Source organism: Lagopus leucura, unplaced genomic scaffold (assembly GCF_019238085.1).
Source record: "Lagopus leucura isolate 7727_CA_CO unplaced genomic scaffold, USGS_WTPT01 Super-Scaffold_100001, whole genome shotgun sequence".
Lineage (NCBI taxonomy): Eukaryota > Metazoa > Chordata > Aves > Galliformes > Phasianidae > Lagopus > Lagopus leucura.
The window spans coordinates 26,798,465-26,816,656 of NW_024962262.1; the positions used below are offsets into that span (position 1 = coordinate 26,798,465).

The 18,192-nt window shown below is 40.5% G+C and overlaps 1 protein-coding gene across 2 annotated transcripts in view; it reads left to right on the forward strand.

Annotated features, from left to right (window-relative positions):
- The window catches only part of SLAIN1 (SLAIN motif family member 1), a 57,118-nt gene extending 39,588 nt beyond the window's left edge, over positions 1-17,530 (forward strand). For both annotated transcript variants that reach the window (XM_042868492.1, XM_042868493.1), the window contains 3 exons: positions 10,912-11,076; positions 12,885-13,167; positions 16,523-17,530. In XM_042868492.1, the coding sequence (XP_042724426.1) occupies positions 10,912-11,076; positions 12,885-13,167; positions 16,523-16,598 (524 nt within the window). In that variant the 3' untranslated portion in view covers positions 16,599-17,530. The remainder of the gene's footprint in view (positions 1-10,911; positions 11,077-12,884; positions 13,168-16,522) is intronic.
- Positions 17,531-18,192: the final 662 nt, after the last annotated feature.

The following is an 18,192-nucleotide window of genomic DNA, read 5'->3' on the forward strand; positions in this document are numbered from 1 at the left end:
CTGTAAATGCTTCCAGGCTTTTCAAGAGATGAGTCAGGAATGTTGTATTCTTAGGATGCACGTTGTATAGCCTTACACATATACTAGATTGGATCTGCTTTGCTGTCAGCTGCATTTAGGTATTGGGATGTAGGTGTCCAAATGTGAATGCACTGCCCAATTCTTCTGCCTGCATATAAGCAATTATTGTTATATGAGGTGCTCTAGGCCACCCTTCTTGGCTTCACCACAGACATCTGTCAGTGTTGTTCAGATGCCTTAAACAACCCAGCATCTCTCAAATGGCACTATGTACCCATATGGAGGCCCACTAGAGCTGATGGTCTGTTTTCCAGTCACAGGATGTCATTCTAGGTAGCAGAGAGATTTCCTGTCTTGTGAGCTTAACCCCTGTAATTTTCTGCATATACTTGGGATGAGAATGTGCTCACAGATGTTTTCCAGCTGTGTTGTGGTGAGCAGGACTAGGGAAGTAATCCTGCCTCAGTACTTGGAATTGAAGAGGCCTCATCTTGAGTACTGTGTTCAGTTTTGAGCACCTCAGTACAGAAGGGACATTGAGGTGTTGGAGCAGGTCCAAAGAAGGGCAACACAGCTTATGAAGGGCTTGGAGAATATGCCCTACAAGGTGAGACTGAAGGAACTGGGGCTGTTTAGTCTGGAGAAGAGGAGGCTGAGGGGAGACTTTATTGCTCTCTTCCAATATCTGAAAGGTGCTTGCAGCGAGTGGGATTGGTCTCTTCTCACTGGTGACAGGTGACAGGACGAAGGGAAATGACCTTAAGTTGCACTAGGGTAAGTTTATGTTGGATATCAGGAAAAGCTTCTTTACAGCAAGAGTTGTTAAGCACTGGAATAGGCTCCCCAATTAGGTGGTTGAGTCACTGTCCCTGGATATGTTTAAAAACCATTTGGATGTGGTGCTCAGGAGCACGATTTAGCGGAGGGTTGTACTCTGACAGGGTAGTGTGGTTAGATTCTACAACTTTGAACTCACAAATTGTTCTTGCCAGTGCACTTAGCAAAGCACTGCCTGTTGGTGTAATTTTGATACTCTACCGTGCTTTAAATTGCCATACATCTATTTTAAAATAGCATGCAGTCTTGCTCTTCTTCTCAGGTTCTTGTTCTCCCTTTACCCCACCAGTGAACTCTCTGTGTGAATGGGACCAGTCCTATTTGCTGCAAATCCGCAACAACTGCTGCATTAAAAGGTTCCTGACAAATGCTAACATAAATTGGTAGATGCATGCAAATGTAAATGTGTTATGTTTAGAATGTATATATAAGGGCCACCCGTAGCACAGGCTGCAGATGTATTTAATGCCTGTAGTGTGCATATGTTATGCTTATATTCTAATAAGTTTTATTTCCAGTTCTGCCAAGAATTCACTAATAGAAAAACTTTGCTTTCTTTGTTTAAATCAATTGAATGTCTGTAACTACATCTGAAAAAACCCATTTCTAATCAGTCATCAGCCATTTCATTTACTGATGCCTTATGACACTATTTACACTAACAATCTTTGCTTTTTCTTTTCTTAAGTTGTTAGTTATGAAATATTTTATTGCTTACACTTTTGGGGAATTACTTTTCTCAGACAAAATTGTAAGAACATCATTGAGTGTTGCAAAATCCTTGCCTCAATTGGAAAGTGCACATCTTCCTTCCTTCCTTCCTTCCTTCCTTCCTTCCTTCCTTCCTTCCTTCCTTCCTTCCTTCCTTCCTTCCTTCCTGCCTTCCTGCCTTCCTGCCTTCCTGCCTTCCTGCCTTCCTGCCTTCCTGCCTTCCTGCCTTCTTGCCTTCATTTCTCCCTCCCTCCCTCCCTCCCTCCCTCCCTTCCTCCCTTCCTGCCTTCCTTCCTTCCTGCCTTCCTTCCTTCCTTCCTGCCTTCCTTTCTTCCTCCCTCCTTCCCTCCCTTCCTCCCTACCTCCCTACCTCCCTTCCTCCCTTCCTTCCCTTCCCTCTCCTTCCCTCCCCTTCCCTCCCCTTACCCTCTCCTTACCCTCTCCTTACCCTCATTCCTTCCATTCCTCTTTCCAAGCAAACTTCAATCAGACTTAAGAGAACAGCATTTTAGTAGGCAGTAGGTCTGTGTTTAGATACTAGTTCAGTGTCAAGTGACATTGATTTGTGTGTTTGGAGGGGTGAGAAAAGACCTCCTCGTACTGATTTACTGAGTGCTTTTCTTCTCTTACCTTTCTGAAGTTCAGTGAGGAAGAGAAAAATCAGAAGGAAATTTTAGCAGACTCTTTATTAAAGAAAAAGAGAAGAAAATATTTTTCAGTCGCCCTCGAAGAATTACTGAGCATAGTGAGCAGTGAAGGGAAGTCACGGAAAGATAATGGCAAAGTTTCTATGTGTCTTTCAAAGGAGACATGTCAGGGTGAAGTAATAATTTTAAATAAAATGGAGATGTTCAACATAGCAAAATGTAGATACTGACAATAATGAAGAATGTTGTCTCTTGCTTAACTTTTTTTAGTTCTTTATCATGCATTTGTGTACTGATGTCTCTGTTGTATTAACTGATGATTTCACAGATCTCTAACTGGGCCATGATCTATTTAGGATGTCTTACCTCTTGTAAGCGTAACAAATGTAATGCAGATATGAGCTCAGATGTTTGAAGATGAAGAACAGAAATTAATCAATAGTATATATCCCACATGGTGAAGTTGTAATTGAGTACGATTTTGTTAAGGATTTCAGAACAAACTGAGGATAACAAGTTTTTCCCTTAAGTTTTTTCTCGTAACTTCTTTGTGCATACAATACAAATAAGGTGGGATTGAATTTGCAAGTTTTGTGTGAAGGACTTAAGTATGTGAATGAAATTACAAATGTAGTTTGAAAAGTGATATAGGTTTCTATGAGACTCTAATAATTATGATTCATTGTATCGCATTTCTTAACTACAGTGCACTTTTGATCAGATGTGAATCTGCTCAAATGAAATGCTGACAACACTTCAAGAAAATAACAATGAATGAATAAATGTCTTGTAAGACACTTCACTATATAGCCAACATAAGCTTTGGCTGCACTTAGTCTTGATCCTGTCAACAAGTGTTGGATATCTGACATCAGTTTGGTGTTTTTAAATCTAGGCTTTTAAACCTTATTTTGTATGTAACAAGACCCATCTTTTGTAATGCTTGTACTGATAACCTGCTCATTTTACATAGTGGAAACAGACTAATTAATGTGCAAGCTGCTAGCCAACCAGTTGTTATCCTCCAGTACGTATTTCTGTAGTTCATTTTAGGTTTTGTTTTCTTTCTGTCTGCTAACACCTTTCTTCAGTTCTAGAAATCGCTGACAGACTTACATATACCATTTGGGTATTTCAGTCTGACATGGCATAAGGAAAAGTTGCATTGGCAACATTTTTACATTCTCTTGTATCCTAGGAAATATCTTTTATAGAAACCATTCCCTCAGATTCTGGGCCACTTCTCTAAGATCTAAGAGAATCATTATTTAGGGACATTTATCCAGGGTCACAGGCTGCTTCAGTGGATGAAGCACAGTGGATGAAAGCATTTTTTCAGAGGGAAGTTAATATTTATTAAGAGCCTCTTAATGAAACCCAAAGATCAGAACTCAGAAGTCTGGCAGCCCAGCAAGGTCATTCCTCTTTTGGTGCATTCTGCATGGATGTTAACCTTCAGATGATGCTAGTATTTGGTCAGAAGAAGGACAAAAGCACTGGACAGTGATGGCTACCAACAGAACTGGAATCAGAAGACAGCCGTCAGGTGCTGCTGTCTGTTGTGGAGTCCTGCCAGAAGGAAATTGTCTACTGATTCCTGGCTGACTTCAGAGAAGAAAATGTATTGGGGAACAAACTCTTTGGGAAAATCAGAACTGAAGCAATTGGGTAAGAGGCAAACTGCTGTCCTAACTATAATTTTGTGGAATATTTTACAAAATAAGGAACATTTTGGCTTGTTCTTGACCAATTTATAGAATCATAGAATCGCAAGATTGGAAGCGACCTGCAGGATCATCTAGTCCAGCCATCCTTCCGCTAGCATTGCTACCACAAGCTACTAAACCATATCTCGTAGCTCCTCATCCAGACATCTCCTGAACACTGCCAGGGACGGCGACTCTACCACCTCCCTGGGCAGGCCATTCCAGTGCCTGACATGGCTCTGAGAGAAAAAGTTCTTCCTTACGTCTAACCTAAACATTCTCTGATACAACTTGCAGCCATTTTCTCGGGTCCTGTTTGTTGTTTGGGAGAAGAAGCCAAACCCATCCTCATAACAACCTCCCTTCAGGAAATTGTGGAATGCAGTGAGGTCTTCTCTGAGCCTCCTCTTCTCCAGACTAAACAATCCCAGCTCCCTCAGCTGCTCCTTGCTGTGGAAACGGCAGGGCTGGTCCTGGGATTTAGTCAGTTCGCTAGTCCACATGCGCAGGGAGTGATGACAGAAACTCAATATGAGTGCATCAGAAAACTCCGACTTTATTGTAAACACAAGCCTATATTTATAACCACTTTAGCAAACTTGGCACAAACTGGTTGGTTAACAACCCCATAACAACCCCTAACCCACAAAGATGATTGATTACACATGCTTTCATGCCTTAGTAACTATCTCTGCGGCTCCCCACACAGATACTTCTTTACCTCCGACCCAAGTTCCTCCTAGGTTGTTTACTTCTGGCCTCAAGTACACGGTGTCCTTGCAGAGAACGTACTAGTATTTTTCCATCTGTATGTCTTTACAGCCTCCCACCTTGTCCTGCTCGTACAGCTGCTCAAGGGGCCCATGGCCCCCTTGGCTAGGAAGCCACTCATCAGCAGCTCCTCATAAGGTTTGTGCTCCAGACGCCTCACCAGTTTTGTTGCCCTTCTCTGGACACGTTCCAGGGCCTCAATGCCTTTCTTGTAGTGAGGGGCCCAAAACTGAACACAGTACTCGAGGTGCGGCCTCACCAGTGCTGAGTAGAAGGGGATGATCACCTCCCTGCTCCTGCTGGCCACACTATTTCTAATGCAGGCCAGGATGCCGTTGGCCCACTTGGCCACCTGGGCACACTGTCAGCTCATGTTCAGCCGAGCATCAACCAACACCCCCAGGTCCCTTTCCTCTTCACAGTCATCCAGCCACTCAGCCCCCAGCCTACAGCGCTGCATGGGGTTGTTGTGGCCAAAGAGCAGGACCCAGCACCAATTGGGCTTTTGCCTTCCTAACTTCTTCCCTGCATACCTTAGCAACTTCCTTGTAATCTCCCCAAGTAGCCTGTCCCTTCTTCCAGAGGACATAGACTCTTTTTCTTCTGGAGTCCCAGCAATAGTTCTCAGCTAATCCACACTGGTCTTCCCCTGCAACTTGCCTTACGGCATTCTTGCACAGACTGTTCTTGCACCTTTAAGATTTCCATCTTGAGGAGCATCTAGTCTTCCTGGACCCCTTTACCTGTAAGGAGCAATTCCCAAGGGACCTATGCTACAAGTGTCCTGAACAGGGCAAAGTCCACCCTCTGGAAGTTCAAGATAGCAGTTTTGCTAGTCACCCTTCTGACATCTTCTGAATAGAGAATTCTACAGTGTCATGGTTGCTCTGCCGAAGACAATGCACAATCTTCACATCTCCCACCAGTCCTTCTCTATTAGTGAAGAGCAGGTCTAGCAGGGCACCACTCCTGGTAGGCTCTTGTACCAGCTGTGTTTCCCCAGAAGAATATTGTGAGAGAGCATGTCAAAGGCTTTGCTGAAGTCTAGGTAGACTACATCAACAGTCTTTCCCGCTATCTTCCACTCACGCTAGAAAGCTCTTGGATTGCTTCCTCTGTGCTGTGTTATATTTCCAACGTATATCAGGGAAGTTGAAGTCTCCCATGAGAGTAAGTACTGGAGATCCTACGACTTCTGCAAGATGCTCATAGAACACTTCATCCATCTCTTCATAACGATTAGGCGGTCTATAACAGATCCCCACCAAGATGTCGCCCCTACAGGCCTTCCCCTGATTCTTACCCACAGACACTCAACTTCATCATTCCCAACCCCAAGCTCTTCAACATCAAAACAGTCTTTAATATAAAGGGCCACTCCACCATCCTTCCTTTCTCATCTATCCCTTCTGAAGAGCTTGTAGTCATCTATCAAAGCACTCCAGTGATCCCACCAAGTTTTGCTAATGGCAACTAGAACATTTTTAGCCTGGCGCACAATTGCTTCTAACTCCTCCTGCTCATTGCCCATGCTGAGTGCATTGGTGTAGACGCACTTCAGCTGAGTCGTCTGCCTCACGCCCAGCTCAAGATCATTCCCCTGGGCTCACATCTGGTGAGCCCTGTTTTGTCCCCTTCTCGTGTTGTAGCTAGTTTAAAGCTCTTTCAATAAGCCCCGCTAGCTCCTGTGCTAGGATTCATTGCTCCCTTTGAGATAGGTGGGTTCTGTTCATGGATAACAGGCCAGGGGCTGAGTAAAGTGCCCCATGATCAAAGAACCCAAAGTTTCTGCTTTGACACCAGCCTCTGAGCCATTTATTCATTGCTTGTGCTTTCCTAGCCCACTCCGTGTCCCTCACTGCCCCTGAAGGTATAGAACAAAAGATCACTTGTGCTCCTGCTCCTCGAACTAAACAGCTTAAACCCCTGAAATGTCTTTTCATAGTTGGCAGGCTTCTCTGAGCAATTTCATCACTGCCCCCCTGAACTATGAGCAAAGGAAAATAATCAGTGGACCTAACCAGCTTTGGTGGTTTCCTGGTTATGTCCCTGACCCGGGTCCCAGAAGGCAGCACACTTCCTGGCAGTTCGGGTCCAATCTGTGTATGGGGCCCTCCGTTCCTCCGAGAAGAGAGTCACCCACTACAACCACCCTTCTTTCTTTCCTGATAGAGGCAGGCTCAAGGCATGGAGGTGAGTACCTTGCCTTAGGCTCCCTCGTAGGCAGATCCTCCATTGCCTCCCCACTCGCCTCCCCTTCAATTTCTAGCACCTGTTGCTTAGAGGGACCTGGGGAAGTGAGGTAGGCAGACAGGAGGGGCTCCGTGACTCCAAGTCGGGTCTCTGTTCCAATCCTCATCAGTCAGGTCTGTCCGTCTGTGACGGGGCAGGGGCTCCACCTCTTTTCTGGGCGCGTCTCCCTGGCACCGTTCCCTCCAGCATGCCGGCAAGTCACTTCACCAGTCATCTGCTGCTCACACTCCCTGATGGTCCTTAGTCTCTGGACTTCCTCCTTGAGCTCCACCACCAGGCTGAGCAGCTCATCCACCTGCTCACATCTCATACAGGTGGAATCCCTGCCACTCTCCCCAGTCAGCAGCAGGGTCAGGCACTCCCTGCAGCCAGAGACCTGAACTGCCACATTCTGGGCAGTCTCTCCTCGCCACGGTCTTCTTGGAATAAGCCTGCTGTCTGGTGGAGGCCATGTTTAGGCCTGCAGTCTCAGAGACTGCCAAGAGGAAAGCTGGTCTCCTGAGCAAGGAGGAATTTTTTTTTTACTCCAGATCCCTCCAGATTCCCAGTGTAGTCTTAGCTGCTCTGAAGGTGGTCTCCACAGGAAACTTAATGTAGTGGCGATGATCTGTGTCTGGGTGATCTTTTCACACTCCTTCAAGTGTGTTTCATAATTCCTAGTTTTCCTGTACTCCATGCAATGTGGAGTTCAGTGTGTATAGTACACAGAGGAAGATGTGCAAATATGCTTTAGGCAATTTTTTCTGGATTATTCTGCCGCAGATATGAGAAGCAAGGGTGACAGATGCAATCTGAAGAACAGTCATGAAATAACAAGCATGTGTATATACATGAACTACTGAATATGATAACGACAAGATACTGATTAAGTCTCTTGCATGACCTATCCATGCATTTTGGTCTTAACACTTTTAAAAAGGGAAAGAGCTAATATACATCTGTAGCATTTCATGTGACTGCATTCTACTTACAATATCTTACTAATTTCAACCCAAATTTTAGTTAAGACTAACTTAGTTGGTCACAGTAGTTTTGATGCTATAGAAGGTGTTGGTCCTGTGTTGTTAATAGCTGCTTGTGTCTAACAAAATAAATTGTAAACAACCAATGATACTTTAGACTTTCTGTTGAGACAGATCGGTGCCAGAGAGCTAACTGGAATGGTAGCAGACCTTTGCTACGTTCAGCGTTCATAATAAACAGGGCCATCTGAGCAAATTATTTTCTTACCTGAGAATCTCAGGTCTTCTGCTTCACTCCTTTCTGTTAATTTTCTTATCACTCTTAGAAAAGCTAAGAGCTCTAGAAAGGGAATGTTTGCTATCAGTGGCTTAGCAAATTATTTTTGCTTTCTTCTCATAGATTTCCAGCAAGTTTATATCTAGTCAGGTTTCTGTGACCTGAAGTAATATTAAAATCACGTAACTCTTGTCTTCTCCTTCTGTGTACCAGGCTTACAGGAGCTGTTTTTTCACTTAAAACACCCATAAGACTCTACACTGTTCATAGGAGGGAAACAGGTGACAGAATAAGCATCAAGAAAGAGATGAAAGAGAATGTATCATCCAAGGAGATGAAAGCTGCGAAGTACTATAAAGATGAGCATTTCTGGGTTTTCCCCAAACACAACACTGACCTGCTGTTTTCATTGCTTTTCGGGGCTATTTATCTCAACAGACAAAGGAATCATCTAAGAAGTAACACAAATGCTTGACAGATGAGAATTTGCAGGTGCAGTAGGAATCTTCTGCCTAAGGACTGAATCAGCAGCAGAGCAGACTGCTGAGAAAAGAAGGGACTGATGAGTGGGAGGCAAAAGAAATGGCCACCCTTACCATGGAGGAAATCCAAGCAACTTCTGTGCTTATTTTCTTGCTACTTTAGTTGCATCTACTGGACAGTTCTAAACACAGATTATTCCTTTTTGTCTACACAGTCCCAGAGTGGAAGAACATGTAGATTCCTAGGAATTCTGCTTGTACTAGGTGATATGTGGACAGTATTCGACAAAAATCTGTTTTATGTAGTGTCATCTTCCCTACCACTGTCCTACCACACATTTTTTGCCATTTTGTAGCTACAGACAACTCCTGTTTGTGAGTTCTCTGCAACTCTGGGCCAAAACTGTTACCGTAGGAAGGCAGTTAGCTTTCCGATTTGCAAAATCTGAAATTTCTGAATGAAATGGTTTCTATATAGATGCCATTGTCCACATTCTCAGTATGATTTTGGAAACCTTATATTGTGCCATTTTTATACCAATTAAATTATTTTTTACTGCCTGAGTGAATCACAGTGGTAATCTCTTTGTTTGCCAGTGTCAGTGATGAGTCACTGAAGCACACCAGCTTTAATTCTTTAATGAAGGGTTACCTTTTAAAATTCTGATTTATCAGAATTTGGCTGTACTCTAGTTTCTGGAAAGTCAAACCTTGTATTCGCTTCTGATGAACACCTCCCTATTTTGCTTTCCATACTTACTGTTTGATTTCAGTAAAATAAATAGGGCTATGTAAACTATTTCATAGATAGCAATGGTTTTCTATCTCAGACCATCCTATGGTAATTGAAATTCAGCATTAGCTGGGATGAATGTGAAGACCAAAAAGTACAGGTAGGCAGTGGTAACTGGGAGCTGGGACACGAGGGTATTCAAAATGTTGGACCGTTGAAATTCAAGCATGTTTTTCACAATTTGGAGAATGCTGTACTGAACCTTATCATAATGACAATTCATATATGACAGCTACAGTTATAGCCTTGCAATATGACTCAGTTCGCTGGAGGTACATAGGCAACATACGTACTCAAGTTAGTGACTGCTAATACATTTTATAGATAGAACTGTACTGTCAATTCTCATTACTCATTAGTTGTTAGCAGATTTAAGGATTAGAGGAGCTCTTTATAGTGCTAAATAGGTTATGTATTTATGCGAGCTGATTAACAGAGACTCCTAAGAAACAGTTCAGTTTCTGTATGTTGAACTCATCCCCATGTGAATTAGGAGGTCAGCCTGAAACAGCAGTTGGAAGCCATGTGTGATGTATTATTCCTGTGCATAAATCCAAATTTTAATCTTAAATTGTCCCGCTTACCATTGAAGAGGGTAGTTGTGGCTGCCTTTTACAAGAAAAGCACATCACTGCAGTGGAGGAGCTAGAGGCAGATCTGTACTGTGCATTGGAACCTACTGCAGATCAGTAGCTGGCAGACTCCATGCTGACCCTGGTACCAGAAAAAACATAACGACAAGCCAGCAGCACAACATTTTTGCTACTGAACCTTGCCAAGAGGCCAGTGCTATTATCAAAGAAGATTTATTGAATGACCTGTTAATTCCATACTTACATTAGCAACTGATCCTGCCCCCATACATCTATTTCCAGCTTTCTTTCTGTGCAGGGCCTTGGAAAATGTCCACCATAAGTACGACAGGAGGCAAACCCACCAGATTTGAAAATCGTGATGTCAGCCCAGGTCTCCAAGCAAATGCCAGTATCAAGACTGAGCAGGTTTTCAGCACGGCCACCCTGTGGAAATGTGTCTTTAGACATCCATAGTATAAATATCCACGTCTGATTGTCACTTCAGCCCTGCTTTTTATTCGCTTCAAAGAAACAGGCGCATTCAGGGCATGATTCATCTGACCTATTTTACACATTTACATTGAACTCTTTCTTATTATGACACTTTAGCGTTTAAGTCTTTGTAATCCCTGAAATGTACTCCGTGTTGGTGTTTTTAAAGTGATTTGTGAATAACTGTGATATTACAGCAATCAGAAGGACTCGGTTAGTGGGCTAATAATAATGTATTCATATTGTCCCTATTGACCCAAACCTTTCTTTGTGTTGAATCAATTTGGTTTTAATTTTGATTTTTTTACAGAAATGATTCAGAGACTCTTTGCATTTGTTGCTAAATTCTGACATGACTGTGAATATTGTGCTCTTTCACTTCAGATAAACTCCGAAGAAGCATGCCTAATCTAGCTCGGATGCCAAGTACCCCCACCATTAACAATACTGCTGGCTTTGCTAGTTCTCCAGTCACAGTGAGGAACAGTCAGAGCTTTGATTCCAATCTACATGGAGCAAGTAATGGGATTTCAAGGATGCAGTCATGTAGTAAGTACCTGTGTTCTTTGGCTTTGTGTAAGGTATTGACAGAATGGTAAAGTATATCTTCCAGCCACTGGAAAGCTTCCATAAATTTTTCAATTTATGAAAAATTAAAGGCAGACTGCATTCCTTTTATAGTGATTTTAATATAGCTCCAGATTTTAAAGCTGCTATTTTGGAAAGCATCTTCCATCTGATCTTCTTATGCAGTGCTGAGGGTTTCATCACAACTTTTATTTTCTTTGCCCACTCATTTTTTACTACTTTAAAATTAAAATTACAGTAATACAGTGGTAGTATTATAGAAGCACCAATAAAGGAGCTAATTCATATAGGCTTAGATTTTTAGCTTTGATACTAACATTTAAAACACTGCTTTTCTCAGTAATTTGCACAATGCTGTATTTACATTACACTACATTGTCTTAAAACACATGACCTCTCTCCTGTTGAACTGGAGCCACTTTGTGGCAAATGGAGGGTTATATCCTCAAGTATATATTACATGTTGAGTGAATGACTTAAAATGACTCTGTAATTGGTTTAACTTAGTTGACTTCTAGATGGCAGGGTGACAGTATTGATCTGTCATTTGTTGAATTATTCATGTAGAATGTCAACAAGATAGATCAAGAACCAAGGCAGTCTTTTCTAGCACAATAATTGAGGTATTCTTATGGGAAGTGGAAAAAGTGAATGTTGTTTGACACAGACAGAAGGAACTGAATTCTGCCTCCCATTGCCTGTGAAGTTTTTGAGGGAGAAATTGGCACAGAAGTGCTGTGGGTATTTTCCTTCAAATTGCAACTGAATTTTCAAAAGTCTTCAGAACGATTAAATTGATATTTCTTATGCTGGATTTATTTTGCTTTCTTTTCATCCATGTCTTGTAGGAGAATGAAAAGATGTTCATGGTCCTTGAAACACTTGAAACACTTCCTAGTGTGTTGAGAATTTTTTTATTTACTACTTTAAAATATATGTTTATCTGTGTGTTTCTGTATGTATGTATACATATGTGTGTAACAGGTAACTCTTCTGAAATACATTATTTACCAGGTGGCTTTGTTGGGGTCTTTAAGGAGCTGTGTTATGAGAGAGGTTCCATAGCAATACGCTGCTAGTCTTGTTTAACTGAATCACACATCTTTATTTTCTTCCATGTCTTTAAATGGTTTTAAGATGCCCTTTTTCAAAGAGTTGAAAAAAGATTTGCCTGTGTGCTGTAGTTAGTTTAAATGCTTCAGGCTTTTGATGGTTTGCTTTAGATACATGAATTCTGAAACAGGTGTTTGTCTGATGTACACCAGAGGGCAGGATTGTGTAGATAAAGCTTCTGGAATGGGTAGCATTGATTTAAAACGATAGTTTACATAACATCGGCCATGGAATATGTTGTTATATTTCAGACCTTTTTATGGCTTTTTGATTGTTTTTATTATGGACAACCTTGTAAACGTCTGAATAATCTAACAGTAATTAATATACTTTCAGTGGTTTCAAAGCTGCAATTGCATAAGTGGAATTAGTTTGCTTTTAATGACTAATGAAACCTCTTTGAGAGAGAAAGAAAGGTGAATAAGGGATAAAGTTTTAGTTTGGTGTGGGGATGGAATGGGATATTTTAGATCAATGCAGTGTCACCAGATGCAGTATTGGATCCAAGGGGTTATTCAGCAGTTCATAATTAGCAAGTTAATTGCATAATGATGTGTTTATCTGCATTTAAATCTGTCTTGAGATGAGCATTATTACCTTGCCTCGTTTGCTGCATATTGACCATGATACTTCCTTTTCTACTTCTCTTTTAACAGTTCCATCTCCTGGACAGCTTCAACACAGAGTTCACAGTGTGGGACATTTTCCAGTGTCTGTTAGGCAGCCTCTCAAAGCTACTGCCTATGTAAGCCCAACTGTACAAGGTAGTAGTAGTATTCCAGGATCCAACAATCTACAGTTACATTCTAATACTGGTATCCCAATGCCAAACAAGATTGCCAGTCAAGGGATTTTGGGGCGCAGTGCTCTTCCAAGACCCTCGTTGGCCGTCAATGGGAGTGGCATACCCAGAAGTAAAATTGCACAGCCAGTTAGAAGGTAAGAATTAAACAGGCTACCTTTCTTCTGTAGCTAGATTTGATTTAGATAGTTGTTTAGTTAGTTGTGTTGTTTTTTTTTCCCATGGAGTATGAAGCTGGGCTATAAAGGAGAGACATTTCTAGCTTCCAGTGCTGAGTCAGTGAACGGGTGAAGATTTACCTCCACAAATAGTGATGGACAGTGTCTACTGGTAGTAAACTGTGATACTTGCTAGAATGTAATTAGGTAAGAATGGATTGCTACTCATCAGTAAGAAATCAAAACATCTCATATAATTAGTGTATCTGACTCACCATTTTCCAGACTTGAGCCAATTGCTGATCCAAGCTCATAGGATAAGCTTGCAAATAGGTATGCATGCCTATTGTTAAAAGCAGTGGACTTCAAAAATGCAACCTGTGATGTTACAGCACTGGAACATGAGGAAGGAGATATCTTGCATGGCTTGGTCTTGTGTCGAACCAGCATCCTTTCAGTTACAGCTGGGAAACAATAGGCAAACCTGGAATCCTGAAGTACTGTGTACTTGCAATGAGCTATATTGCTAAATAAATTGATTTTGCATTTTGCTAGAGATTGTTTCCAAGTAATTTTTTAGGATAAGCAGTAAAATAAGCCTAAAAAAAGAAACTATGTTTTCATTACCTTATCGCAGATGGGAGTTAAACTTCTAGCTGTATATTCTGTGATTAATAAGTTGAAGTTTGTCAAAGAGAAACTTTTATCAACTAGTGTCAAGTCTTTATGCTATTTTTCCCATTGCCTGCATCCCCCCTGTTGCGAAAGCCTGCTGTATCACTGCCTACTTCTCTGTTGGATGAACTATCTCTGTTTACCTCTCACTATTCCTGTGTTTTTCAATAGATACTGGCAATTTCAATTGCTCATATTCTCTGTTTGCTTGAGTTACGCAGGGATTACACCAAAGTGACTGACAACAGATTTTGACCAACTGTGGTGAAACTTTGATAAAGAGCTGTCAGATTTCTTCTTTGATGAAGACTATATCATGAGATTTCTGTTATAACCTTCTCTCCTCTCTGCTGGAATTCTCTCTGTTAGAGTTCTTTATAGTCAAGGTTTTTTTTTGTTTGTTTGTTTTTTTTTGTTTTTTTTCTTTTCCTCAACTTCATGTTCTGCAGAGCTCTTAAATCTTTCTTAGCAACATGTGAGACAGAGACTTTCTGGGCAACGAGGCCCTGTCTGTTGCTATTTTGTAACTTCATACAACAGACAATGTTAAAGAAAAACAAAATTAAGAGATTTCAGTAAGAGGGCAAAACACCCTACTCTCAACACCATTTTTATTAGAAGCTGGTTCAGATTGGTAACAGTTCTGTTTTTAGTCCAGGAAGTCTGGAATTATATCTTCCCATCTGCAAGTAAATTGCAGTGTCATACATTGCCAACAATGCTGGAAGATATATAGTGTTATCACTGTGTAAATGACAAGTTTATAGGTCTCAAAAAGCACAGGTTGGAGCTCAGCCAACAACTTTAAGATCCTACTTTCATTTTATTTATTCATTTGAAAAATAAGTGTGGCTTCAGTGCATCTGAAACTTTCTTGGACGGAAGTCAACCATAAGAGGAAGATTTTCTCAGTGTTGACTTTGTCACTATGGTCATTTCTGAGGAGCAGTATTTTTGATTATCTTTTGAAGAGTCTAGCTTCTATTGGTATATAATAAAATAAAACTGTTTTTAATCATAACTTCATTGAAAGTAGAAAAGATCTTTTTTTGTTTTTCTTTAATAAATCACATGTTCAGGAAGAATTGTTCTTTCAAAATAAAGCTGTTTATTTTTTACCTATAACCAGACTTTTATGTAGCCAAGTTACTGGTATTCTGCATAAAATAAATTGGCACTTTATGTAGGCCCCATGTTAGGAAACTTCAGTACTTCACTTCAGAACCAAACACAAGGGACAATTTATAGCCACGATAATCAACGTGGCTAAATGTTACTTGCCTTTCTCCTACTATCAGAGATTAAAGCATCCAAAAGTGGTGTAAATAACTTGTGATGAGTACATTCCATCTGCATTCAATCTTTTAAGCAAGGCAGCATTTTTTCCCTGTTAAATGGTTGCCCCAGTCCCCAGCCTTCTCCAAGTTCACACTCTGGCACTAGGTTTACAGATCTACCTTCCCAACTTCTTTCCCCTACTTGCTGGTCCTCCATGTTGCATCTTCACTCAGGAGCATGATGGCATGAGCAGAGTGAGCTGGAAGCCATCTGCAACAGCCCTGTTATCCCACAGCACCCAAACAAGAGCAGAGCAGCGCTGGGACCAGTGTCAGCCAATGGTCCCAGTTTCCAGACAGTTCTCGAGTGACTAGGCAAGTCTCAGCTAACACAGAATGTCTCTTTTGTGCAAGGGCATTTGGAAGGGAGAGAAGACATCAGTAAGTTACGGAAGTTACTGCTAAAGGAAATGCAAAGAAGGAAGAAAAGAAGGCTCAGGACTTGGTTTTTTAAGAAGCAGTTTTACAGAATTGGGACACTTCGTTTTCAGCAACTTGTGATGTAACTAAAATAAGGTTGCCTATCACTAGTGGATTGGTAGTAAGGTCAGTTAGATAGTTGTTTGTGTGTTTATTTTTTAATAGTCCTTGAAACAGTTACCTTGCTAATAAAAACCTGGAAGGTTTGGAAGTTGGCCAGTAATGGTTTTTTTAAGCAGTCCTTGTTAGTGAGAGTTAGAGCCCAAGTGTGAGAGTGTGTGGCTGAAGGATTGCTAACTCTCTGCACTGGCAGTGGTGTAGGAAGTGGCAGCTCTCTGAATTTGGCTGAGTGATGGAGATACATAATCTTATCTCTTGAATAGGAAGTTCTGGAACAGGGCTTGATACAGTTCTTCTTTTGTTAAGATGCCTTAATTTGTTAGTGCCTGCATAGTGCGTTTGGGTTTTTTGGAAGTACAATGAGCAGAAGTGCTTTTTGGAGAATATTTCCCATTACATCTCTGTTATCTGTCACTATTGGAAGATTTGTTGTCCATAGTGATAAAAATAAGTTTACATTTGTGTTTATATTCTTCAGCATGCTTAGCTCTGAAGAATCAAGTCTTCCTACTTAGGGGGATCTCATGCTTCATGTGAGAATTATTCAGTAAATTCCTTTCTGCAAACCTTTTATCCAGTAACAGAATGGGATTTCATTGGAGGTCTTAATTTCACCATAGATCTTTATAGTTGCCTTTGCATGGAGCCAGGATTATACCGTAGTGATGTCTCTGAGCAAGCCACAAAGCGAGTGTCATTACTAAAGTACGTCATATTTTTGTACCTCAGTCTTTCATGTGAAATATGACTTTCGTTGTCTTTTTCTGTCATTTGTTCCATAGTTTTCTTCAGCCTCCAAAGCCACTTTCATCACTTACCACGATGCGGGATGGGAACTGGAGAGATGGCTGCTATTGATGAACAGTGCCCATGAACAGTGGAAAATAAGTAATGCAGATTTCATACCCAGCTGGCTGGGTAACAATGTTTTGGGAAAGGAGCATCACGCAATATTATGTCCCCTGGGATTTTAATGTGTAAATATCCATAATGCAATGCTGTTTTTTAAAAAGGAACATCTTATAAAATACTAAATATTGCACTTAATAAATTGTTTCCCGAACAGCTGCGTCAGACTAACAATGGCAGAATTGTTGTGTAGAACTGAAGAAAGTACTACATATGTGCAAAGTACCAGAATATTTCCTTAGAAAGAACTTGGAGTTAAGGATTCTGGGGCAGTTTTGCTATACTGAAATACTAAGATAATTTATTCAGTATAAAGGCATTGTGTATTTTATTTTGAATTTTGGAGGGACTTACGTATGTGCTTGGATTTTTTTTTAGTGTTTCCAGTATATTTTATTTTGTATACTTGAGTTCATTTAAACTTGCCTGAATTGAACAACAGAGAGATGATTTAACTTTTCTGTGCCATAAATAATATTTTTGGGGTAATGTACTTTTTTAGCACTAGGAACGTATCTTACAAAATTGTACCACTGGCAATACAAAGCAGTGTATTTATGTTGCGAAAGCACAAAAAAAGTAGCACTCACTGGAGACTGCCATCCAGCAGGGTCAGCATGGTTTTGTTGGTCTTTCACCATTTGTTCAATTGTTAATTTATTGTCATTGTGTTTTGTATTTAAAATGGCATCGTAAGTCACACTGCACTTACAAAGATATGGTGATCTCTATGACTGTGTTTGGTTTCCAGTACTTTATTACAAAGAATAAAACTGTAATGTTTTATTAACAGTTGCTTATGTAAAATGAGTTTTAATGTGAATAAATCTTTTTTGATAGATCTTTTACAAAATCCAATTGCACTAATCAATGCTTTCTTATAATGGTATATGACTTAATATTTGATTACAACTGTGTATACTGCTGTTTTGGAATGTTTCAGAAATAAAGAATCTATTTCAGCAATAATACTGTTCTTGAGCATGCAGTGTAAGCTTTGTCAGAATTTAGCATTTGTCATCTACTAAACTTCTGGAGTTCCTATTACGTAGCATTGATATTATGCTGCATTTTTGCAACTAGTAACTAAGTTCATCTGAATTTTTTTAAAAAAACATGCTATAATATGCCCAGAACACATGTGAGCATTATTTTTTAAACAAACTTACTGTGATGTTAAGATTTTTTTTTTCAATTTAATGTTCAAATTCTGCAAGTGCAAATGTGACACAGTAGGAAAAAGAGCATATGTATGAAGCTACCAGGCCATTCTTTTGCCATGGATTTAGCTCTGAATTTTCTTGAGGATCTGTTTTTATTAAAAGGGCAAACTAAAAAAAATAAAGAAGAATTTAGTAGTAGTGAGTAAAGTCTTTATTAGGGTGAGATGTGATTGTACAGGAATGCAGTAGTATCTTTGCAGTTCTAGTAAAAAAAAAAAAAAAAAAAAAAGAATCTTGATGAGGGTCAAGAAATATTCCAGCATGGAAATTGTCTCAGCACAAGTAAGTATTTCAGCATGTGTGTGCATGGAACTCATCTT